The following is a 25,073-nucleotide window of genomic DNA, read 5'->3' on the forward strand; positions in this document are numbered from 1 at the left end:
TTAGTTAGATAGTTAATAGTGTTGTTTGTTTTTTTTTAAATAAGTTAGTGTTTAATGTTAGTGCCTGTTTGTTATGGTGGCTCCAAAGATCAGGAAACATGGGGTTAAGAGATGTGTGTCCTGTCTGGCATGTTTTTCCTAAATCAAATGCCTATGCTGACTGCCTGAAGGGCTTTAACACTGTGAGCTAGAGAGGCAGAAAAGACTCCAACCTCTCCTCTACAAGAAATCTTATCAATTAAGACCACCGTATCCGAGGTTTCTAAGGCTTTGAATGATGAAAGCAAGAGGTATAGATCAGCTCTGAGCCATTCTGGTTCCAAGAAATCTTTCCTAGTGAGATCACTTGCCTCAGCACCGAGCTCTGGTTCCAAAGAACAATCAGTAACAAAATCCTCTGGGCCGACTCTGAAGAAGAAACTGGTTTCAAAGAAAGCAGACTTGGAAGATAAATGACCTATGCCTGGAACTTTTATGGGACTGTCTTTATGCTCTCCTCCTCACAAGAAGATGTCAGATGACCCCTTAATAATGTTGCCTCCACCTCCCAGAATGCCTTCTGGCTCTCCTGGGAGAGTGATATCTCCTAAGCACAACGTTGACATATTAACAGTAGTAGTATCCCTGATTGTCTTGTCTGATATAGTCTCAGATCCTTATTCAGAGAAACAGCTGAATCCAATGATGAGTCCGGGACTGCAAGCTCAGAGTTATAGGCATAGGTATCCCCTTGACTCTAACATAATACAGCAGTGGCCAAATTAGCAGACTGGTAAGTGCCTCCCTGGATTCCTTGCCCTTATTGGTCAGCTCCAGGCCTTCCATACCAACTTCCCTCCAGAATCATCCCTCTTGTCCAGCACTGAACTGGAGATATTATGGTGGGTTTTGACATTTGGATTCAGGTTGTATGGATTGGAGACAACACCTAGTCTCTACAGAACACTTGCATCTGGGGTTCTCCTATCCAGTAAGGGGAAAAATTTCTCACTTTAATTCAAGATATCTTGCATGATAAGGAAGAGGACAGGACATTGAAATTCCTCTAGCCAGATATTTTGTATCATGACTAGGAACCTACAGGTGAATTTTCTCCAGATGGAAATGTTGGAGTAGACTCAGCTGCTTCACTGCTTGGGGATGCTGTTCAGTTCCAAGAATTCATCAACAGAATGACTTTTATGTTGAAATTACCCTCGGTTCTGTTGGAGGAAATGTCACACCCTGTTGACATACTTTGAAATATGTCTGTAAAGAAGGTTTCTCTGCCCCTTTTGGAGGATCTGCCCCGCCCTACCTTCTTGTCAGCCAGTTGCAAAAAATTCAGATAACTTTGATCAACTTCCATATGAAGGATTTTTTCTGTCTACATGGGTAAAAACCATTTGTTATAAAATGGTAAAGGCTCCCCTGTGTTTATAATAGGGCCTTCTAATGTGATGGTGATAACTAATAATGCTGCTTTTTAATAATGTGGTGATACCCATTGTGTAGACGTAAATTGTTTTTGTGCTAATCTTTCCTTTTTCTCCCCTTCTCACATTTTTCTGTCATCATTAATGTGATTCTGTGCCAAATATAAGCTTTATGCCTTTTTTTGAGTTTTATTATAGTATGTTTGTGTGCAATGGGATATACAAACTCCATAGTGGGCCTGAAGTGGTTAAAGGGCAATCACTGGGCCCAGGTAGTTGTGCCGGGTCTGCAGAGCATGCTCTGGCCGAAGGGGATAAGTTAAAACGAACTCAGAATCCCAGGAAAGGCAGGGAATGCAAACAGGTTGGAGGGACGACAGGCCCTTCTCCTGAAGAGCCACATAGAAGATTGAACTTGGGATGGGATCACAGCCTGGGTTAGGCCCACAAGCATTGCCTTCTACAACATGCCACGTCTCCTGTTTTCTAGCAACCAGCAGGTCCTGAAGGGCTCTGTTCGTTTGGACTGTTGGGGACTGCATCCCCATCTGAAGAATAGTGTTACTTCCAACAGGGTCTTAGGTTGGGACCTGGTGGAGTGGAGGGCCAGGGTCACCTTACCATTTCAACTTGAGATTTAGGCTGAAGATGCATCCAGCCTAGGGGCAGGGATAGGATTCTCTACACCCCCCTTTTTGGGGTGAGATTGGAAACCAGGTTTGCTAACCACTACGCCATTCTGCCTCCTGAACAAACTGTTACCCACATTCTCCACTAAGCGTATCTTAGAATCCAAAGCCTGATGATAGACCCCTCTGCCCCCAAAAAGGGAAGGGTGGAGGTGTGACGGGTTAGACCACAGAACCCCGCTTGGGAGCTGCCACCCAATGTGCCAAGACTACTACTAGCCCTGCCTTCCCTGCCAGTTCGGGGCTCCAGCACCCTGTCTTGCTGAGCCAAACGCACCTGTCTGCTCCAACAAAGACCCAGGGTCTGAATTACTTGCCCCAAAGCTGCAGATTTACCTGAAAGAAGCTAACAGTAGTGTTCCTGTCTCTAACACTCAGTTGCCCAACTCCCAATGAGATCTAAACCCAAATAAATCCATTTTACCCTGTATGAACTCATAAATAGTTCGCCATCTATAACACTGATAGAGAGAGATGCGCAGTTGTTTGCTCCCCCAGGTATTCAGACATACCGAGTTAATAAGTAAAAAGTGATTTTATTAAATACAGAGAGTAGGATTTAAGTGGTGCCAAGCAGTAAACAGACAGAACAAAGTAAGTCACCAGCAAAATAAAATAAAACACCCAAATCTATGTCTAATCAAACTGAATACAGATAAGATCCTCACCAGTTCCAGAACGCTCCTTTTTGTAGACTAATCTCCTTTTAGCAACTTCAACATTCCTTTCTCCAGGAACTGACCAAATGCTCTGCTAAGGTTATTTAGAAATCAAGCCAGTACACAGCCAACATTCATAACTTTGAATACAAAAATGATACATGCGTACAAATAGGATTAATACATGCAGTAGATCATAACCTTTACGGAGATATGTTACATGACATATGCTTAGAATGTGTTTTATGCTACATATATTTCCACAAAGCCTTATGGGAGGTACTGTCACAGAGGGAAAAGACAAGTATAGAAAAGGGGACTAGAGATGGAGTTCCTTGAGAACCAGTTACAGCAAACCAGCAGCAGAGTCAATTCCTCAAGCAACCCAACAGCAGCAGCACAGCAGCTTGGGCAACAGCAGTAGCTTAGTCAGCAGATGATGATGCTCTACAGCCACCTGGAGGCAACAAGCCTGAAATGAAATGAAAATGGTTTCTGTGGATGACGCAGAGGTGTTCCTCATCGTGCCAAGGCCCGATGGCCCATGGAATGCTGGGCCCCACCCTGTGGGTCACCTACTTGACAGCCCTGGCCCAGGTGGGACCTCGATGTGGCAGCTGCACAGAACTTGCTAAGGCAGCCATTATAGACATCCTAAACATCTTACTTGAAACCTACTGTCAGTGGTTCCACCGCAAAAAATTGCTGCTTGGAGTCTCGCCCCGGCCCATTGCCCAGAAGCATTGCTGGCATTGACTCTAGCCCAAAGGATGTACGGTTCAGTTGGCAGAGAAGATAGTCATGGAGCAGTTCACTTGAATCCTTTGCACAGAGGGGCATAAATGGGTGGTGAGACACCAACTGGAGCCCTTGGCAAAGGCCCCTGTCTTGGTGGAGAATTACCTTATATCCCTCGGGCCTGAAGCAGAAATGCTAAAAGTCAGTCTGGTGTGCCCTTGGTGCCCGCATATTACTGAGGCCCCTATCCTGTAGAGTGTATTCAGGGAGGCTTGAACATCCAACCTCACCAGAGAGGGCTACAAAGGCCATGAGAGGAGCCTGGAAGCCCACCCTCAGCTAACCAGGAGAGATTTGGTTCCAGTGGAGAGGTCTTATCAGAAGGGGTCATTCCAGAATTAATGACAGAATCTCCTCCTTTCAGAAGGGGCTGTTTTGTATGTGAGCAGCCAGGCCATTTCAGATGGGACTGCCTGTTCGTGGACTGTGATTCTGCTGTCCATGATTGCCCATATAACTGGGATCGGAAAAGGGGCCAAGAGAAAATTAGTCCCTGAACATCTGAATGGAGTAGAAGTACAAGGACCTGATTGGCTAAAGTCTGGCTTTAGCCAGAGTCAGGGAGTGGGTGATGGAAAATCCGAGAGGAAAATCCAGAGGCATGATCTATTTACAGTGTATCTCTGGGGACACATGAACCTGTCCAATGATAGAAGTGTGATAGACTATGCAAGACCAGTTTACTCACTTCTTTTGTGTGTAGTTAAAAAAAAAAAAAAAAAAAAAAAAAAAAGGTGAATGGAATATCTGTTCAACACTTAGTGCTAGAAAGTAACAATGCAAAGAATATTTTTGCTCCAGGTCATTTCTAGGTCAGATTGCTAAAATGCTGATACAGATGCCCCTCAACCGAAAGGGTTTAGATGTAGTGACCAGAAAGGAAAAAAAAGGCCATTTAATTAGTGCTTGACGGAGGTACCTACTTGGGGGAGGGGGGAATTGGGGTCAAGGAAAGTTTTCAACAGAACCTATTAAAGGGAGTTAACAAAACTTTTCTACCTCTTTTCATCTCCACTTAGCTGGACTCCTACTAGTGTTAGAAAAAACTCTTAAAATAGCTATAACTGAGATTGGAGAGCATCTTTCATCAGTTTGCTTTGTGTATCTATCCCTTTTAATTCCTATTCTTCCTATATGTAGAAAGTTTGTCCTCCTGTTTGTGATTACTCTTGTTTTATATAACTTGTAATGCTTTGTTAATTTTAAACTTGTCTTGCAACTCTTTCTCTGCTTTTTACAAGTTTAAGGATAGTTAATCAGGAGGAAAGGAATCTAACATGACTACCCTTGAAACACAATAACATCAGAAGGAAACAGTACTCAATCCTGACTACTGTATACAAACAAAATAGGGATATTTGGTAGCAGCAATTTCCTTCTAAAAATAAAATGCCTAAATTCTAAAGATGTTGTTTTTTTTCCCAACATCTGGCAGTGACAAGACTTCACTAATGGTTTGTCTGATGCCACTGTTTCAAATATTGTGTCCTTCAGCCTCTGTTACTCTGAACATGTTCTCCAAGATAAGACATAAAAATTAGGGCTGCAGTTAATCACACTATTAAACAACAATGGAATACTGTTTGTTTAAATATTTTTTGCATGTTTTCTACATTTTCAAATATATTGATTTAATTACAACACAATACAAAGTGCACGGTGCTCACTGTTTATTTTTGATTATAAATATTTGCACTGTAAACATCAAGAAATGATATTTTTCAGTTCATCTAATACAATACCATAGTGCAATCTCTTTATCATGGAAGTTGATCTTACAAATATAGAATTATGTACCAAAAAATTACTGCATTCAAAAACAAAACAATGTTGAACTTTAGAGCAGTGGTTCCCAAACTTTTCGGCATCATGCCCCCTTTTTAATTTTTGAGAGACCCTCACGTCCCTCACCTCTCCCGTACCATCATCCAACCCCAACCCCCCTGCTATTTATCTCCTGACCGCCCCCTCCCGGGGCGCCCCCCCCACTCCCTGTCTCCTGACTGCTCTGACCCCTATCCACATCCTTGCCCCGGGACTCCCACGCCTATCCAACCGCCCCTGCTCCCTGTCTTCTGACAACCCCCCCCGAACCTCCACCCCATCCAACTGCCACCTGTCCCCTGACTGCCCCCCTTCTGCCCCTTATCCAACCTCCCCTTCCCCCCGCTCCCTTACCAGGCCGCTCAGAGCAGCAGGACTGGTTTATTGGAAAGCCTGGGGGTGGGCGGGGGCAAGCTGTGCTGCCCCCGCGGTGGCGTGGCTGCAGGGGTGGATGGACAAGAGGGAAGGGGCCAGGGGCTAGCCTCCCTGGCCGGGAGCTCAAGGGCCGGGCAACCTCATGCTTTCCAGTTTGGGAACCAATGCTTTAGACCCTACATGTCCATTCAGTCCCACCTCTTGTTCAGCTAATCACTCGGACAAACAAGTTTGTTTACATTTGCAGGAGAAGCTGCTGCTGGCTTCCTGTTTTACAATGTCACATGAAAATGAGAACAAGCATTCACACGAACTGTTGTAGCCCATGCCACAAGATTCTTATGTCCCTTCATGCTTCGACCACCATTCCAGAGGACGTTCACATCCATGCTGATGGCAGGTTCTACTCCAGGGATTGGCAGTGTTTGGCCTGCAGCCCTCCAGGGTAAGCCCCCTGGTGGGCTGGGCCGGTTTCTTTACCTGCCACATCCACAGGTTCGGCCGATCGCAGCTCCCACTGGCCACAGTTCGCCGCTGCAGGCCAGTGGGAGCTGCGGGAAGACCACAGGGAGCTGCGATTGGCCGAACCTGCGGACGCGGCAAGTAAGCAAACTGTCATCAGCATGGAATGGTGGCCGAAGCATGAAGGGGCATACAAATGTTTAGCATATCTGGCATGTAAATACTTTGCAATACCAGCTACAAAAGTGCCCTGCGAACACCTGTTCTCACTTCCAGGTGACATTGTAAATAAGAAGCAGGCATCATTATCTCTTATAAATGTAAACTAACTTGTTTTCCTTAGTGATTGGCTGAAAAAGAAGTAGGACTGAGTGGATGAGTAGGTTTTAAAGTTTTACATTGTTTTGTTTTTGAGGGCCTGCAATACCACAGATTTCCACTGTTTTCACTGGTCACTGGCAAAGTGACTCTATGCTTTCCCCAACTCTGAATTTCCCCCAAAATGTGTTCTGAAATGGCCATCTCTGCCCTGGTAGAATTAGAGCAAGGGTAGGCAACCTATGGCACGCATGCCAATGGCGGCACGTGAGCTGATTTTCAGTGGCACTCGCACTGTCTGGGTCCTGGCCTGGGTCTGGGGGGACTCTGCATTTTAATTTAATTTTAAATGAAGCTTCTTCAACATTTTTAAAACCTTATTTACTTTACATACAATAATAGGTTAGTTATATATATATTATAGACTTATAGAAAGAGACCTTCTAAAAACATTAATGTATTACTGGCATGCAAAACCTGAGTAAATAAATGAAGACTTGGCACAGCACATCTGAAAGGTTGCTGACCCCTGAATTAGAGGAATGTTTTAAAATTCATTGCTCCTTTAAAGAGTCAGTATCCAACAGTTTTGTTATTTTACTGGAGTTACCAAACAGTTCAGTTCGAACACAGTACTGGATTGGTTTAGATTTAAAATAAATTAGGTGTTAAGTGAGTACTAGTACAAGGATTAAAGCCAGAAATGGTTACAAGAGAAAAAAGATAAAATGCTGTCTATTATCTAAAACTTAACAAACTAGGCTTGGGTCAAGGTAAAATCCTCACTAGATGTTTCCATCAAGATGGCTGATGGAACTGCTGGGTCAGGACTTACACCTGAAAGTCAAAGGGCTGGTACCTTTTGTAGTCTTAGGTGAAAGATAAAAATATTTAGGATTGTGTATCACTACTTTTACACTGAATCTTTTAAATGGATTCTTCTAAAGAATATCTTCAGATAATAAATCTGTTTCCAGGTGTGAGGTAGGCTACATGGACTTTGTTTTGAAGGGAGTGTCCTGCTGCTGCTCTGTTGCCAGAACAGGAGAGCTATGTCCCTATCACTTCGAAAAGTGTGGGGAGGGCAGGAGTGGTGGTTCGGGGGAAGGGATGGCGCAGGGGGCAGAGCCATGGTTCCAGCGCTTGTGGCCCACCCCACTTTTAGGGAGCTTCTGCTCCTGCTTCCACTGGGATTGTCTGCTAAAATGCAAATTTAATTCCTGTCCCTTTATGCAACTAAATGAACATTAGACATGTGATTGTCAGTCCCCTCCCCCTCTGTGATAGTGTTAGGTTTGCCTCCATCCCTTGTTAGCCTGATGTTTATGCAATATGTAAATGCATTCTCATTGTCTTTCAAAGTACTTTGGAAGTTATGCTGAGGTGGGGAAACCACGTTCTGTTGTCTAAGGCCATGTCTACATCTAAAATTTTGCAGCGCTGGTTGTTACAGCTGTATTAGTACAGCTGTATAGGGCCAGCGCTGCAGAGTGGCCACACTTACAGCAACCAGCGCTGCAAGTGGTGTTAGATGTGGCCACACTGCAGCGCTGTTGGGCGGCTTCAAGGGGTTTTGGGGAAGGCGAGAGCAAACCGGGGAAGGAGACCAGCTTCGCCGCGGTTTGCTCTCGCGTTCCGCGAACCACCCTGCAAACCGCAGGGAAGGAGACCTGCTTGCTCGGGGGTTCGGCGAACGCGAGAGCAAACCGGGGAAGGAGACCAGCTTCGCCGCGGTTTGCTCTCGCGTTCCGCGAACCACCCTGCAAACCGCAGGGAAGGAGACCAGCTTGCTCGGGGGTTCGGCGAACGCGAGAGCAAACCGGGGAAGGAGACCAGCTTCGCCGCGGTTTGCTCTCGCGTTCCCCGAACCCCCGAGCAAGCAGGTCTCCTTCCCTGCGGTTTGCAGGGTGGTTCGCGGAACGCGAGAGCAAACCGCGGCGAAGCTGGTCTCCTTCCCCGGTTTGCTCTCGCGTTCGCCGAACCCCCGAGCAAGCAGGTCTCCTTCCCTGCGGTTTGCAGGGTGGTTCGCGGAACGCGAGAGCAAACCGCGGCGAAGCTGGTCTCCTTCCCCGGTTTGCTCTCGCCTTCCCGGAACCACCCAGCAAACCTCAGGGAAGGAGACCTGCTTGCTCGGGGTTCGGGGAACGCGAGAGCAAGCCGGGGAAGGAGACCAGCTTGATTACCAGAGGCTTCCTCAGGTATGCTGGGATACCTGCTTATTCCACGGAGGTCAAGAAAAGCGCTGGTAAGTGACTATACTCGATTACCAGCGCTGGATCACCAGCGCTGGATCCTCTACACCCGAGACAAAACGGGAGTACAGCCAGCGCTGCAAACAGGGAGTTGCAGCGCTGGTGGTGCCCTGCAGATGTGTACACCTCCTAAGTTGCAGCGCTGTAACTCCCTCACCAGCGCTGCAACTTTCTGATGTAGACAAGCCCTAAGGTGGGGTAACTCCTGCTTGGCTGGCAAAGATATTTTAAGAATTTTAATTTCAGTTTACATCAAGCTCTTTGCAACAGTTGCTTATACCTACATTATATGATTATATTAATAACCAGTGAGTAATGAGCTTTTCATTGTTACCTTGCATGACACTTGTCAGATACATTTCATGGCATTAAAGGATTGGGGTAAAGTAGAACTGGTTAAGCCATCTGAAATTCGTTAACTGTTATCAGGGCGCCACTCGCCTTTTGCACTTGAGCTGTTCTTAATGTCACAATATGCAACGGTGATAATCTAACAGTAGTAATGTATGGTGTCATCTCTGAACAGCCAGTATCTTTGTGAGAGACACTCATACTTTTATCATGGACAAATAAATTTGCTTACATTATGGTAGTTTGGTAGGAGGAAGTAATTGTTTAGCAGATCATTTTAGCAGCTCAAGATTTCATACATGGAAATGAAGGCTCTGCTCTCAAGTGTTCACTTTTCAGAAATAGATGGGACACGCACAGGAAAATTTGTCTAATTCAGTGTATTCTGAGCCCAAAGACAGAATTTTCAGATTCTTGGGATAAGTTTAAATTATAGTTCCACAGCTCTGCAAAACTGTTCTGAAAATTTGCCTGCCATTTACCATGACAGATTTTTTTTTTTAGATCTTTAAGTGCTTACTGTAGGTGAGGAATTTAGCAGTGCTATAATATTGTCTGCCTAGCCAATAATGGTAACCTTAGTTTGTGTCTGCAGGATGTGGTATAGCAATCTGGTGCAAATTGCCATAAGAGAGCCAGTTCTCTTTCTGTTGCCTTCTAATTCAAGGATAGGTTATCTTATCTAAACCCAGTAATTCTAGTGCCAGGCTGGTGATAAGGGTGTTTCTGGTAAGAAAACATCTTAGGGTATGGCGACGCTTACAGCTGTGCAGCGCTGGGAGTTACAGCTGTCTTCTACAGCTGTGTAGGGAAAGCGCTGCAGTGTGGCCACACTGACAGCTACCAGCGCTGCAGTCTGGCCACATTTGTAGCATTTGCAGCGCTGTTGGGAGTGGGGCATTGTGGGCAGCTAACCCACAGGGTACCTCGTCCCATTTTGGCGCCATGGGTTGTGGGAAGGGGACGGAAGGGTGCAGGTCATTCCGCTTCCTGTCCCAACGCCCCGTGGTGCATCGCTTCAGATCCCAGCAGTCACTGTTTTTCCGTCCACGTTTGGTGTGAGTCTCCAAACGGTTTCTGTGCAGCGTGATTTCTGTGGGAAATGGAGCCCGAGCTGCTGAGGACTTTGCTGGTGAGTGTCGCCAGCACATCACGTTTGGCAGTGGAGCTATTCCTTTAGCTCCAAAGTGACAGTGAGGAGTCCAACGGTGATATCGAGTTGCCTGACGCATATGACACTAAATTGCTTGTGGCATTAACGGAAATGCTCAGCACTGTGGAACGCTGCTTTTGGGCTTGGGAAACAAGCACTGAGTGGTGGGAGCACATCGTCGTGGAAGTCTGGGATGACGAGCAGTGGCTGCAGAACTTTTGGATGAGAAAAGCCACTTTCATGGGACTGTGTGAGGAGCTCGCCCTCACCCTGCGGCGCTAGGACACGAGATTGAGAGCTGCCCTGCCAGTGGAGAAGCGGGTGGCTATTGCAATCTGGAAGCTGGCAACTCCAGACAGCTACCGATCGGTCGGGAACCAGTTTGGAGTGGGAAAATCGACCGTTGGAATCGTGTTGATGCAAGTTTGCAGGGCCATTAATTGCATCCTGCTAAGAAGAACTGTGACACTGGGGAACATGCAGGACATTGTGGATGGCTTTGCACAAATGGGTTTCCCTAACTGTGGAGGGGCGATAGATGGGACACATATTCCTGTTCTGGCACCACCCCACCTAGCGTCCGAGTACGTTAATCAGAAGGAGTATTTCTCTATGGTTCTCCAGGCGCTTGTGAATCACTGTGGGCATTTCATTGACATTAACACAGGCTGGCCTGGAAAGATGGGTGCATGATGCACCCATCTTTCGGAACAGTGGCCTGTTCAGGAAGCTGCAGGCCGGGACTTTTTTCCCAGACCGGAAGATCACAGTAGAGGACATCAAAATGCCCATTGTGATCCTTGGAGCCCCCGCTTACCCGTTAATGCCTTGGCTCATGAAACCGTATACAGGGAAGCTTGACAGGAGCAAGGACCGATTCAACTACAGGCTGAGCCGGTGCAGAATGACTGTGGAGTGTGCTTTTGGCCGTTTAAAAGGGCGCTGGAGATCTCTGTATGGGAAGCTAGACTTGGGGGAAAGCAGCATCCCTGCAGTTATATCCGCGTGCTGTACCCTCCATAATATTTGTGAAGGGAAGGGTGAAACATTCAGTCAGGAATGGACCTCCGAGGTTCAACACCTGGAGGCTGAATTTGCACAGCCAGAGAGTAGGGCTACTAGAGAGGGCCAGCACAGGGCTGCAAGGATTAGGGATGCCTTGAGGGAGGAATTTGAGGCTGAAAGCCAACAGTAATGTTTGGTGCCTTGCACGGGAGTGAAGTGCAGTGGTTACAATGATTTGCATTGCCTGTGTTTTTTCCTGGGGTACGGTGTCTTTCACTTTCTGCAATAATAAAAACTGTTTTCAAAGCCAAGAATTCATTTATTGAAAAGAAAATAACTTTATTGACAGACACACAACATTTTGGGAAACTAAAAGGGCAGGGGGGTGGGGTGGTGAACTGTACAGTTAGAGGTTTGACTGTGTCCTGTCTGGAGTGCTGTGCAATGACTGCTGCACTTCAGGATGAAAATGCTGCATGGTGATGGGGGTTGAGTGCAGAGGGTAAGGGTCGTAGTTCTCAGGGCTGGTAGGTGAACGTACAGGTGTTGGAGGCAGCTGGTGATGGCAAGAACCTGGATGCTGGAGAAAGGGGTTTTGAGCTGTCATTGGGGCACAAGGGAAAGAGCTTTGGGACTGGTGGGGGGGAGGGCAGCACTGTAGTGCTCTGCCTGCATGGCTACGAGTGACTGGATACAGTCCGTTTGGCACGCCCGGATGCTTATCAGCTGCTTCGTGCTTTTCTTCTTAGCCACTGCCTTTCTCCTGCTTTCTCTTTCCCTCCAGTCCTGCATTTTTTTCCCTCCAGTCCTGCAGTTTTTTACTCTCTGTGGCAGACTGATTCATAACTGCTTTCACCATGTCTTCTTTGCTTTTTCGCGGCTTCTTCCTCAGGTTTTGTAGCCTCTGAGCAGTCGCTGATACGGCCAGTCGAGTATTCAAGGACACTGTTAGACAAAAATTGAAACATTTAACAGAGGCAGCATTGTGTATAATCACAGTGAAGGAGTTTACAGTCTCACTTTAGCATACTTTCCACATACCAAACAGAGCGCACACAACCAACAGCAGCGAAGAAATGGTGAGTGAGGGGGAGTGATTGCAGGAGTTAATTAATCCTGGAAGATATCTCGCTGCTGCGGGTCACCTGGGAAGGGGGAATGATTTAGTCAGGGCACTGCAGGGGGTTCTGTTCGTTGGGGAAAGCAAAATGCTGCAGGGGGCACCAACACTGAACAGTCTCCCAACATTTTCCACAGGACTTAATCCTAGAAGATATCTCGCTGCTGCGGGTCATCTGGGAAGAGCGGGAGGGTCTTCTACAGCAATGTGGATTCCGCCCTGGCCCCTGTGCAGCTTGTCTGTGTGCAGCAATGGTCCCCACCACCCTTCGCGGCACAGTGGCGCGGACACATTAGCCTGACTGGGACAAGGACCACAGTGGCTCTCCCTATAAACTTGCGCAAGTGCATTGCCCACGCTCTGGCAGAAACTTTTGAAGAGATTACCGAGGCCGATTACTGCGACGTGATAGACCACGTCAATGGGCTATTCCACATCTAGGCATGCATGTATGCATCCATAACCCCCCCTCCTCTCCCGAAACATTTCCATCCTGAAAATAAAATCTGCTTACCAGGAACCCGCTCCTCTGCTTCTCCTTCACCAACAAGTTCCAGCTGCTGCGACTGGCTACCTTCCTCCTGGCTTGAGAAGAGCTCCTAGCTGCATGCCTCCTGGGACTCCGGGGTGTCTCCCCCCACCCCAGTACCCTCACTCTCGGTTTCCTCCCCCACCTCCCCCACCCGCTCTGAAGTGTCCATCGTGGTCGTCGGATTGGCAGTGGGGTCACCCCCAAGTGTCGGGTCCAGCTCCTTGTAAAAACGGCAGGTCGTGGGGGCAGCACCAGAGCGGCGGTTTCCCTCGCGGGCTTTGCAAATAGGCACTCCGCAGCTCCTTTACTTTAACCCTGCACTGCACCGCATCCCGATCATGGCCCCTTTCCAGCATGGCCCTTGAGATCTGCCCATAGGTATCGTAATTCCTACAGCTGGAGCGCAGCTGTAACTGCACAGTTTCCTCCTCCCAAACACTGATGAGGTCCATCAACTCGCCATTGCTCCATGCTGGGGCTCGTTTGGCACATGGAGGCATAGTCACCTGGAAAGATTCACTGATTGATTGCACTCTACACCTGGCTGAGCAAACAGGAAGGGGATTTTTAAAATTCCTGGGGCATTTGAAGGGCAGGTCACCTGAGGCCAGGGCAGTAGAGTGTGAACTGATGAGCAGAGTGGCTGAACAGGCATTCTGGGATACCTCCGAATACCTCGGAGGCCAATTACAGTGCTTTTGGTGGCCACACTTGCGGAGCAGCGCTGCATCACCAGCACTGCAATCCTTATACCCGAGGCAGAGCAGGATTACAACCAGCGCTGCAACCAAGGAGATGCAGCGCAGTATGTGCCTTGCAAGTGTGGACGGTGAGTAAGTTGCAGCACTGTAAACCCACCACCAGCGCTGCAACTCTCCAATGTAGCCAAGCCCTAACTTTATTTGAGCATCAACAGTGTTCTTACTACTGTGCAGAGAGGAAGAAAATGTACTCTGTGGAGCACTCATTCAATATATTCTTTCAGATAATTTTGTTGTGTTCATGTGTCTGAAGATCTTGGATGGAAAAGCCAAATCAGAGATGAGTTTTTCATTTCGTCTGAATGTGGAAGGTCCTGTAATGTGTGTTCCATAATTGAGGTTCATCACCTAAAAAGTTATGACTTCCGTTTTCATGTTCATAAACATCTGCAATTTGCCTACAGTTTCATCTTTTTATTAGGCACTTATATTTTTATGATTATTTTAGGCTTTAAATATATATCTCATAAGTTTAAAAACACACACAAAAATTGCTTATAGATATTCATCAAATCTCCCTCTATCTCTTAGCCCATATTCCTCTTCAGTAGATTGATATTTTTTTTTTTTTTTTTTTTTTTAAATTGGCTTTTTAGTATGCTTGTTTGGTTAACGTTTCTGAGTTGATACTGACTTGGGGTATTGGTTCCAAAATTGAGAATCCCTCAGAGAATTCCTTGTCATCAGCTACTTCCTTTATATCCAGGGGGCTCCAGGCCAGGTGCCTCTGCTGATCTCCTCTCCACAGGGAGTGAAGCAGTCTCTCTTAGGTCCTAAACCTTTTAGGGACTTCTAGTGAAATGCAATTCATGTTTTCAGCCTATTCCTCCTTTAATGTATTCAAATTCTCTGATGTAAGGATTCTTGACATTCCTGTTGTGCTGTATTCCTCTGATAACAGCTGTCTAGACTAGTCACTTTTTTACAAGCCTGTTCTTCCCCTTTCCCCCCCGCCTCCACTTAAATCTCATCTTCCTCCTTTACATTAATTGCCATTGGGTAACATTTTCAAAAGTGCTTAAGTTACTTTTTTGAAAACTTTACCAGTGGTCTGCTGGCTGGCCCTGCCTCCAGTTCCTTCTTAGATTCCCAGCCAAGGCTTACTAGATACCTACTAGTTAGAGAAATGAACTAAAGTGTGGTGACTCCAGTAGAGTTTCAGGGCAGTGACCAGGCCATCCTAAATAGAATTTCCTATGAGAATGTTGTCTCTGGATCTGCTCAGAGACTTTTTTCATTTATTTGGCTGAATATTTGATATATCTGTAGGCCCCATCTCCTGGCTGCTAAGAAGGAGAGAGGTTTTCCTCCTTCCCTCCTCTTCCCAGAACCTGTTGGCTAATACTTAGTGTATTGGGATAAACTCTGCTACTTCATCTTTTTTCCCCAGCCTGTGTCTCAGGGAGTTCCTCGCACACACGTAAACTCCTGTATCTCTGTCTGCTTCAGGTGATTGCTTTCCCCAGTAGCAGAATAAAATTGATATGATTCTGATCAGTTTCACTAGTACCCATGGGGTTGCAAACAGTGAAACTCTTATAGACTAACAGAGGTTTTGGAGCATGAGCTTTCGTGGGTGAATACCCACTTCGTCAGATGCATGTAGTGGAAATTTCTAGGGGCAGGTATATATATGCAGGCAAGCTAGAGATAATGAGGTAGTTCAATCAGGGAGGATGTGGCACTGTTCTAGCAGTTGAGGTGTGAAAACCAAGGGAGGAGAAACTGATTTTGTGATTGGCAAGCCATTCACAGTCTTTGTTTAATCCTGAGCTGATGGTGTCAAATTTGCAGATGAACTGAAGCTCAGCAGTTTCTCTTTGAAGTCTGGTCCTGAAGTTTTTTTGCTGCAGTATGGCCACCTTAAGGTCTGCTATAGTGTGGCCAGGGAGATTGAAGTGTTTTCCTACAGGTTTTTGTATATTGCCATTCCTAATATCTGATTTGTGTCCGTTTATCCTTTTCCCTAGCGACTGTCCAGTTTGGCCGATGTACATAGCAGAGGGGCATTGCTGGCAGATGATGGCGTATATTACATTGGTGGACGTGCAGGTGAATGAACCGGTGATGGTGTGGCTGATCTGGTTAGGTCCTGTGATGGTGTCGCTGGTGCAGCTATGTGGGCAGAGTTGGCATCGAGGTTTGTTGCATGGATTGGTTCCTGAGCTAGAGTTCCTATGGTGCGGTGTGCAGTTACTGGTGAGAATGTGTTTCAGGTTGGCAGGTTGCCTGTGGGCGAAGACTGGCCTGCCACCTAAGGCCTGTGAAAGTGTGGGATCATTGTCCAGGATGGGTTGTAGATCCCTGATGCGTTGGAGAGGTTTTAGCTGGGGTCTGTATGTGATGGCCAGTGGAGTCCTGTTGGTTTCTTTCTTGGTTTTGTCTTGCAGTAGGAGGCTTCTGGGTACACGTTTGGCTCTGTTGATCTGTTTCCTTATTTCCTCGTGCGGGTATTGTAGTTTTGAGAATGCTTGGTGGAGATTTTGTAGGTGTTGGTCTCTGTCTGAGGGGTTAGAGCAGATGCGGTTGTACCTCAGTGCTTGGCTGTAGACAATGGATCATGTGATGTGCCTGGGATGGAAGCTGGAGGCATGAAGGTAGGCATAGTGGTCGGTAGGTTTTCGGTATAGGGTGGCGGTAATGTGACCATCACTTATTTGCACTGTGGTGTCTAGGAAGTGGACCTCCCGTGTAGATTGGTCCAGGCTGAGGTTGATGGTGAGGTGGAAGCTGTTGAAATCGTGGTGGAATTTTTCCAGAGTCTCCTTCCCATGGGTCCAGATGATGAAGATGTCATCAATGTAGCGTAGGTAGAGAAGGGGCATGAGTGGACGAGGGCTGAGGAAGCGTTGTTCTAGGTCGGCCATAAAAATATTGGCATGTTATGGGGCCATGCGGGTGCCCATAGCTGTGCCACTGATCTGAAGATATATATTGTCATCAAATTTGAAATAGTTGTATGTGAGGATAAAGGCACAGAGCTCAGCAGCCAGTTGTGCTGTAGCATCATCAGGGATACTGTTCCTGACAGCTTGTATTCCATCTGTGTGTGGGATGTTTGTGTAGAGAGCCTCTACATCTATGGTGGCTAGGATGGTGTTTTCTGGAAGGTCACCAATGCATTGTAGTTTCCGCAGGAAACTACACAGGCCTTGGGTGGCAGGCCAGTCCTCGCCCACAGGCAACCTGCCAACCTGAAACATATTCTCACCAATAACTGCACACCGCGCCATGGGAACTCTAGCTCAGGAACCAATCCATGCAACAAACCTCGATGCCAACTCTGCCCACATAGCTACACCAGCGACACCATCACAGGACCTAACCAGATCAGCCGCACCATCACCGGTTCATTCACCTGCACGTCCACCAATGTAATATATGCCAGCAATGCCCCTCTGCTATGTACATCTGCCAAACTGGACAGTCGCTACAGAAAAGGATAAACGGACACAAATCAGATATTAGGAATGGCAATATACAAAAACCTGTAGGAGAACACTTCAATCTCCCTGGCCACACTATAGCAGACCTTAAGGTGGCCATCCTGCAGCAAAAAAACTTCAGGACCAGACTTCAAAGAGAAACTGCTGAGCTTCAGTTCATCTGCAAATTTGACACCATCAGCTCAGGATTAAACAAAGACTGTGAATGGCTTGCCAATTACAAAACCAGTTTCTCCTCCCTTGGTTTTCACACCTCAACTGCTAGAACAGGGCCTCATCCTCCCTGATTGAACTACCTCATTATCTCTAGCTTGCCTGCATATATATACCTGCCCCTGGAAATTTCCACTACATGCATCGTGTATTCACCCACGAAAGCTCATGCTCCAAAACGTCTGTTAGTCTATAAGGTGCAACAGGACTCTTTGCTGCTTTTACGGATCCAGACTAACATGGCTAGCCCTCTGATAAGTGAAACTCTTGATACCTTACTCTGCTGCAGTTGGGTATATAGCTGTCATAATCAGAGACATTAGGTCTGTCAGCTGACTTAGGAAGATGATGCAGCAATTTCCATTGCATTCACGCCCTGTAAAGTCATCTGCATAACTGTAAGATTAGAAACATAATTAAGATAGAAGCTTGTAATTCTGCACAAACTGATTATTAAGCATCAACCATAAGCTTAGTGTGGGGAAAGACTGGTGGACAGTCCCTGCCCCAATGGATAGGTCTAGAGAAGAGGGGTCAAATTCCTTGAGAGGAGAGGGCAGATACTATGTTTATAATCCGGGGCTCAGGATATAAATTAAGGACTTTTTTCAATCCACAGCAGATCTCTACTGATCTTTCTGGAAGGTTTGTACAAAGATTAAGGGGAAGGATACAAGATACAGAAGTATTAAATATTTCTGTTCTGTATCTGGAGAGAAACAGTATGATAAGGAAATAATTTCTATTCCATTAGTAACTAGAAGGATGGTAAGCAGTAATTATAAGGTTAAATTTATTAAAGTAATCAGGACCAGATAACTTGCATTCTAGAATCTTTAATAATAATAATAATAATAAAAAAAAAAAGCAAAGCCAAGGAGCTCTTTGAACCATTAATATGGATTTTTAACAGTTATTGGAACACTGGGACAAAGCTAATGTTGTTCAATTGTTTTAAAAACAGTAAACTGAATGACATGGCTGACTATAGGTCGATTATCCTGATGTAGATCCTGTGCAAAATCATGAAAAGGCTGATTTGGGTTGCAATCATAAAGAATTAAAGAGATGGTAGTGTAACGAACGCCAATCAACAAGGTTATATGGAAAATTGGTCTTGTCAGCCAAACTTCAGATCACTTTTTATGAGAGTACGAGTTTGGTTGATAAATTGACTGTGTTGACATAATGCTTAAACTTCGGTAAGGTGTTTGACTTGTCATGCATGGCATGCTGATAAAAATGTAGCCCTCTATAACAGGGCTCCCACTGGCTGTGGTTCGCAGTCCCAGGCCAATGGGGGCTGTGGGAAGCGGTGGCTAGCACATCCCTCGGCCCGCACCACTTCCTGCAGCCCCCATTGGCCTGGAATGGCGAACCGCGGGCAGGGCAGTGGGAGTCGCGATCAGCCGAACCCGTGGACGCGGTAGGTAAACAAACCGGCCCAACCTGCAAGGGTGCTTACCTTGGTAAGCCATGTGCCAAAAGCTGCTGACCCCTGATCTATAATATCTGTGTAGTCCATATTACATTAATTAAAACCTGGTTACTGGTTAACTACTAGATTGTGAAAAGTAATTGTAAAAGAAGAATCGTTATCCACTAAGGTGTTGCTAATGGCATATTGCAGTCTGTACTTGACCTGATGGTATTCAGTATCCTTGTGGATGATCTGAAAGAAAATATAAAAATCATTGCTGGTAAACTTGCAGAGGACACATTAGAGGAGTGGTAAACATGAGGGAGAAAGAATTGCTTGTTAAATTGGGCATTTTAATATAGCCAAATGCAAGGTCATACATCTAGGAATTAAGATGGGTCACATTTACATGATTGTGTGTAATCTGGAATACAGTGACATAGAGATTTGGAGGTAATGAAATTACCTTAATTTAAATTCCTCCATTTTGATCATTGCATGCTTTGGAACAATTGACTGTTTTTGTGCAAGAGGGGCTTAAAAAACATGGGAATATTGCAGACTGGAGTATGGAGAATCTTGCATTTTTTTTCACAGGCTCCTGCCAGTGCTGAAATTTCTATTTTACAAACAGCCAAAGTAGGTGGATTTTACTAAGGGGAAATACTTAGTCAAGACCTCATGTCCCATCTAGCAAATAGGGCCTAAATTATGGGAAGTGCATAAAATTATGTAGCACTTGTCCTTTTCCCCCCTCATTGACCCAAACCCTAGTTCAATCACTAAATTATTCTGTGGTTGTGTTTACTTTAATATTAAGTTCAGTTTTATACTTTGATGCATTCTCTTTTTTTTGTTCATCCATCCTTCCTCTCTTGGGCAGGAGCAGCAGTCACTTTAAGTTTCAGTCATAAGGGGTTTGAATTTCTTGTTCCTTGGTCCAGAAACCCTTGACTGGAGCTAGATGCCCCACTATACTCTAAATTTAATTTGTCACAACATCAAACACTGACAGAGAACATTAACACTCTGTTTTTACCAAAATGATCAGTAGTAAAATAGCTAACTTTCACATTTGAAATTACCATTGGACTTCAAGTATGAATGAGGGCAGTTCACAAATTCCAGAAAAGGTTCAAGGTGTCTGCAAATCTAAGTGGAAAGGGTTACATCAATTAATGTTTGGCTAATGTTTCTGAAGTTCTTTGCAAACGGAAGGTCTAGAGATTTCATTTTCTTTTAAAGGAATATTTAGATTTTGAAGCAAAGTGATGTTGCATTTTAAAAAAGCACAAATGTTGCAGTTTACACGCCTGAGTAATCCTGTTTTATACTTTGGACTCTTTAAAGATTTCAAGTGATGGGGAATCCTCCACATCCTTTGACTGTTCCATATTAAAAAATTGCACTTTATTTCCAGTTATAATTTGTCTAAAATCAGTTTCTTCTGGCTCCAAAGTCATTCACTGTAGCCAGGGAAAACAGATTAACTGTAGCTTAAATGAGCTGTGGAAATTATTCTGTCAAAAATAGGTTACTTGCTATTGTAAGCAGACCTGTATTTCCCTATTCATTTGAGAATCACTCAGAGTAGTCTCTCTTAAAGAAAGAAGTGCTTTTGAGGGGTATGATGTTGTCATGCAGGAGTTTTCATTGAATAAAAATGTGTTGAAATAAGTTTGCATTGATTACACTGTATGCTATGAAAATGTCTAGCTCCTAAAAATTCCGTTATTTAAGTGTAATAGTTGAATTACTTTTGAAGTTTTTTGGGGGTTTGCTAATCTACTCTTTGTTTATATTCATATTGAGGTGGTTGTTGACAACTATTTAAATAGCTGTATGGCTAATTATAGCTCCTAAATACTGGGATAACACAGAATTTGCATTAGTCCAATAAACTGCTGCTGTAGCTGATTCTCATTTAGCATAAATTTATAGATACATGATTTTTTCCCTAAAAATATCTATGTAATTACCTTTATACACTATAAATTTTTATGTGCTAAGAGACTATAATGATATATTTTATTACCATGTACAAGCCAAACAATGAGTGAACTAATGACATTCTTTTTTTTACCCTTAATAGTTAAAAATCCCTTCAGTGAGCAGCTTGAAGAAATAAAAGTAAGTAAATATGATTACAGTACATTGTGATTTATGTTGTTAGATATTTGTATGAAGTCAGTGCAAACACCAAGAACTGTTAAGATGTATGAAATTTTGGAATGTATGTCATGCTTCTAGCAGAGGTCACTGTGTCATACAGGACAATGAGAAAATTAAGTAAGCTACTGTTATGTTGAAAATGGCTACTGCAAGACCTAGGAACTTTAACCATGATTAGCTTAAAAATGCTAGTAATATTACACCTAAAACAAATACAATTGAAATAATGTAAAAAATTAATTTACTCTTCCCTATACTGTCTTAATTTTTAAAAATCTTGAGCAGTAAAACTTGATTTATATATTTCAACCTTGTCTTACAGTCAGATTGCTTTAACATAGAAAAATCCTGCAGTGTTTGCGTTTGTAAAATCCTGGAAAGAATTGTATTAGTCTTCAGGTTTTTAGGCTTAATTCTACAAAACCCAAAACTGACTTGAATAGTGTTTTAAAGTTAGAAAAAAATAACCTATATGAAATATCAGGAGAATGAACAGCTCCTACTTCTGAAGAAACTCCTTGATCTTGGTTCATGAGGAAGAGTTTCAGAAGGTGGATTTCACCAAAGAGAATTTGTCATAGAATCATAGAATATCAGAGTTAGAAGGGACCTCAGGAGGTCATCTAGTCCAACCCCTGCTCAAAGCAGGACCAATCCCCAACTAAATCATCTCAGCCAGGGCTTTGTCAAGCCTGACCTTAAAAACCTCTAAGGAAGGAGATTCCAGCGCCTCCCTAGGTAACCCATTCCAGTGCTTCACCAACCTCCTGGTGAAAAAGTTTTTCCTAATATTTAACCTAAACCTCCCCCACTGCAACTTGAGACCATTACTCCTTGTTCTGTCATCTGCTACCACTGAGAACAGTCCAGATCGATCCTCTTTGGAACCCCCTTTCAGGTAGCTGAAAGCAGCTATCAAATCCCCCCATATTCTTCTCTTCTGCAGACTAAACAATTCCGGTTCCCTCAGCCTCTCCTCGTAAGTCATGTGGTCCAGCCCCTTAATCATTTTTGTTGCCCTCCGCTGGACTCTTTCCAATTTTTCTTCTTGTAATGTGGGGCCCAAAACTGGACACAGTATTCTAGATGATGCCTCACCAATGTTGAATAGAGGGGAATGATCACATCCCTCGCTCTGGCAGTGCCCCTACTTATACAGCCCAAAATGCCGTTAGCCTTCTTGGCAACAAGGGCACACTTTCATATCCAGCTTCTTGTCCACTGTAACCCCTAGGTCCTGTTCTGCAGAACTGCTGCCTAGCTACTCGGTCCCTAGTCTGTAGCAGTGCATGGGAGTCTTCTGTTCTAAGTGCACTTGTGCTTGTTGGACCTCATCAGATTTCTTTTGGCCCAATCCTCTAATTTGTCTAGGTCGCTCTGTATCCTATCTCTACCCTCCAGCGTATCTACCACTCCTCCCAGTTTAGTGTCATCTGCAAACTTGCTGAGGGTGCAGTCCACGCCATCCTCCAGATCATTAATGAAGATATTGAACAAAACTGGCCCCAGGACCGACCCGTGGGGCACTCCGCTTGATACTGACTGCCAACTAGACATGGAGCCATTGATCACTATCCGTTGAGCCCGACGATCTAGCCAGCTCTCTACCCACCTTATAGTCCATTCGTCCAGCCCATACTACTTTAACTTACCAGCAAGAATACTATGGGAGACCGTATCAAAAGCTTTGCTAAAGTCATGGAATAACACATCTATCATTTTCACCTCATCCACAGACCCAGTTATCTCGTCATAGAAGGCAATTAGGTTAGTCAGGCATGACATGCCCTTGGTGAATCCATGCTGATTGTTTCTGATCACTTTCCTCTCCTCTAAGTGCTTCAGAATTGATTCTTGAGGACTTGCTCCATGATTTTTCCAGGGACTGAGGCTGACTAGCCTGTAGTTCTCCGGATCCTCCTCCTTCCCTTTTTAAAGATGGGCACTACATTAGTCTTTTTCCAGTCATCCAGGACCTCCCCGGATCACCATGAGTTTTCAAAGATAATGGCCAATGGCTCTGCAGTCACATCTGCCAAATCCTTTAGCACCCTCGGATGTAGCGCATCCAGCCCCATGGACTTGTGCTCGTCCAGCTTTTCTAAACAGTCCCGAACCACTTCTTTCTCCATAGAAGGCTGTTCACCTCTTCCCCATGCTGTGCTGTCCAGTGCAGTAGTCTGGGAGCTGATCTTGTTAGTGAAGGCGAGGGCAAAAAAAGCATTGAGTACATTAGCTTTTTCCACTTCCTCTGTCACTAGGTTGCCTCCCTCATTCAGTAAGGGGCCCAAATTTTCCTTTAATTTCTTCTTGTTGCTAACATACCTGAAGAAACCCTGCTTGTTACTCTTAACATCTTTTATTAGCTGCAACTCCAAATGTGATTTGGCCTTCCTGATTTCACTCCTGCATGCCTGAGCAATATTTTATACTCCTCCCTGGTCTTTTGTCCAGTCTTCCACTTCTTGTAAGCTGCTTTTTTGTGTTTAAGATCAACAAGGATTTCACTGTTAAGCCAAGCTGGTCGCCTGCCATATTTACTATTCTTTCTACACATCAGGATTGTTTGTTCCTGCAACCTCAAGAAGAATTCTTTAAATACAGCCGGCTCTCCTGGACTCTTTCCTCCCTCATGTTGTTCTCCCAGGGGATCCTACCTATCAGTTCCCTGAGGGAGTCAGTCTGCTTTTCTGAAGTCCAGGGTCCGTATTCTGCTGCTCTCCTTTTTTCCTTGTGTCCTCTGTTCCACTTTGGTTCTCTTCCATCATGATACTGACTTCTTCAGCTAGAGAATTGGGGCAACAATTTCTGTGGTGGACCCACTCAGGTGTCTGTATGTTGTAACATGAAGTTGGCAACCAGGTCTATGACACAATCTTCTTGGAAATACAGGCCTCATATTGCAGGATATTGTCTTTCAACTCAGAATGTCTTCTTATAAGGAGTCCAGTAGAAAGGCCCATAAGCACTGGAGGAAGAGAGATGATTCTTTTGACATTATAGTCTCTTGGGCACCAGATTTGACAGGCAACCCAGGAATCTGTTTTCAGTTTGTCATCCTGTCCTTTAGGCTTTCCCTTTTCCTTCTGGAAATCTTGTCAGTTTCCTTCTAATGTGGAGTAGAATTGCTGTGGATTGTTCATTAACCAGAAGGGTTAGGCTCTCCAGTTCCCCTCCATACTGCCTTCTAATCCACATCATTTGTCAATTGATTGTTATCGTGAGACATCAAGTTGATTCATGAAAACAATTCTCACAAGTACCTTGAGCATGAGGTCATTTACAAAGCTATGGATGTCTTCTTTTCCCCATAGAAACACAAGAATTGAACAGTGTGTTCTAAGCTTGCCAAATTTCATTAGCAAGTTGATCTTTGTTTTGTGTTCACTATTTTCCATCTGAGAAATGAAATAAAAAAGCTTGGTTTTCCATAAAATATTCTCTATGGTTGACAATCTCCATCACCAGGTGGCTGAGAGAGAACTTTTTGAAATCTGGTATTTGATCCTGTGTGGTTCTTGAATCATTACATGTTTTCTAACTGTCAGATCCCAGTTACGTCTGAATGTCTAGTGCATTATTATGTTGCCAGCATGGCCCGTGAATGCTGAATTGTTCAGATGTTTAGAATCATAGACTATTAGGGTTGGAAGGGACCTCAGGAGGTCATCTAGTCCAACCCCCTGCTCCAAGCAGGACCAATCCCCCGATTTTTACCCCAGTTCCCTTAATGGCCCCCTCAGGGCTTGAACTCACAACCCTGGGTTTAGTAGGCCAATGCTCAAACCCCTGAGCTATCCCTCCCCCCATTTAGTCAATGAAGAGAAGTATTTTAACTTTGTAGTATCAGTTGTCTGGAACAGTTCCACTTTCTCGTCATAATCTTAGTAACCACAGTTTGATAACAATCATTCCTTGACCCTTGAAGTTTTACATTTAGTTTGTGGTTGTTAAATAAAACCAACAAGTCATTCAACCCTTGCAGATTATGTAAAACTAATCAGTCTTCTCTTTTCTGAACTAAATGTGATTTTTAGTTTAGACATCTGATGCTGCTGTCTGTAGGAATCTTGCACTGCAACTATATTTAAGAGCTCCAGTAACAATG

At 44.7% G+C, this 25,073-nt stretch overlaps 1 protein-coding gene across 1 annotated transcript in view; it reads left to right on the forward strand.

Annotated features, from left to right (window-relative positions):
* Positions 1–25,073, forward strand: part of LEMD3 (LEM domain containing 3) — a 77,450-nt gene that overhangs the window by 27,296 nt on the left and 25,081 nt on the right. The window contains exon 2 of the mRNA XM_050923519.1: positions 20,886–20,923. Within this exon, the coding sequence (XP_050779476.1) occupies positions 20,886–20,923 (38 nt within the window). The remainder of the gene's footprint in view (positions 1–20,885; positions 20,924–25,073) is intronic.

Source organism: Gopherus flavomarginatus, chromosome 1 (genome assembly GCF_025201925.1).
Source record: "Gopherus flavomarginatus isolate rGopFla2 chromosome 1, rGopFla2.mat.asm, whole genome shotgun sequence".
NCBI classification, from domain to species: Eukaryota; Metazoa; Chordata; order Testudines; family Testudinidae; genus Gopherus; species Gopherus flavomarginatus.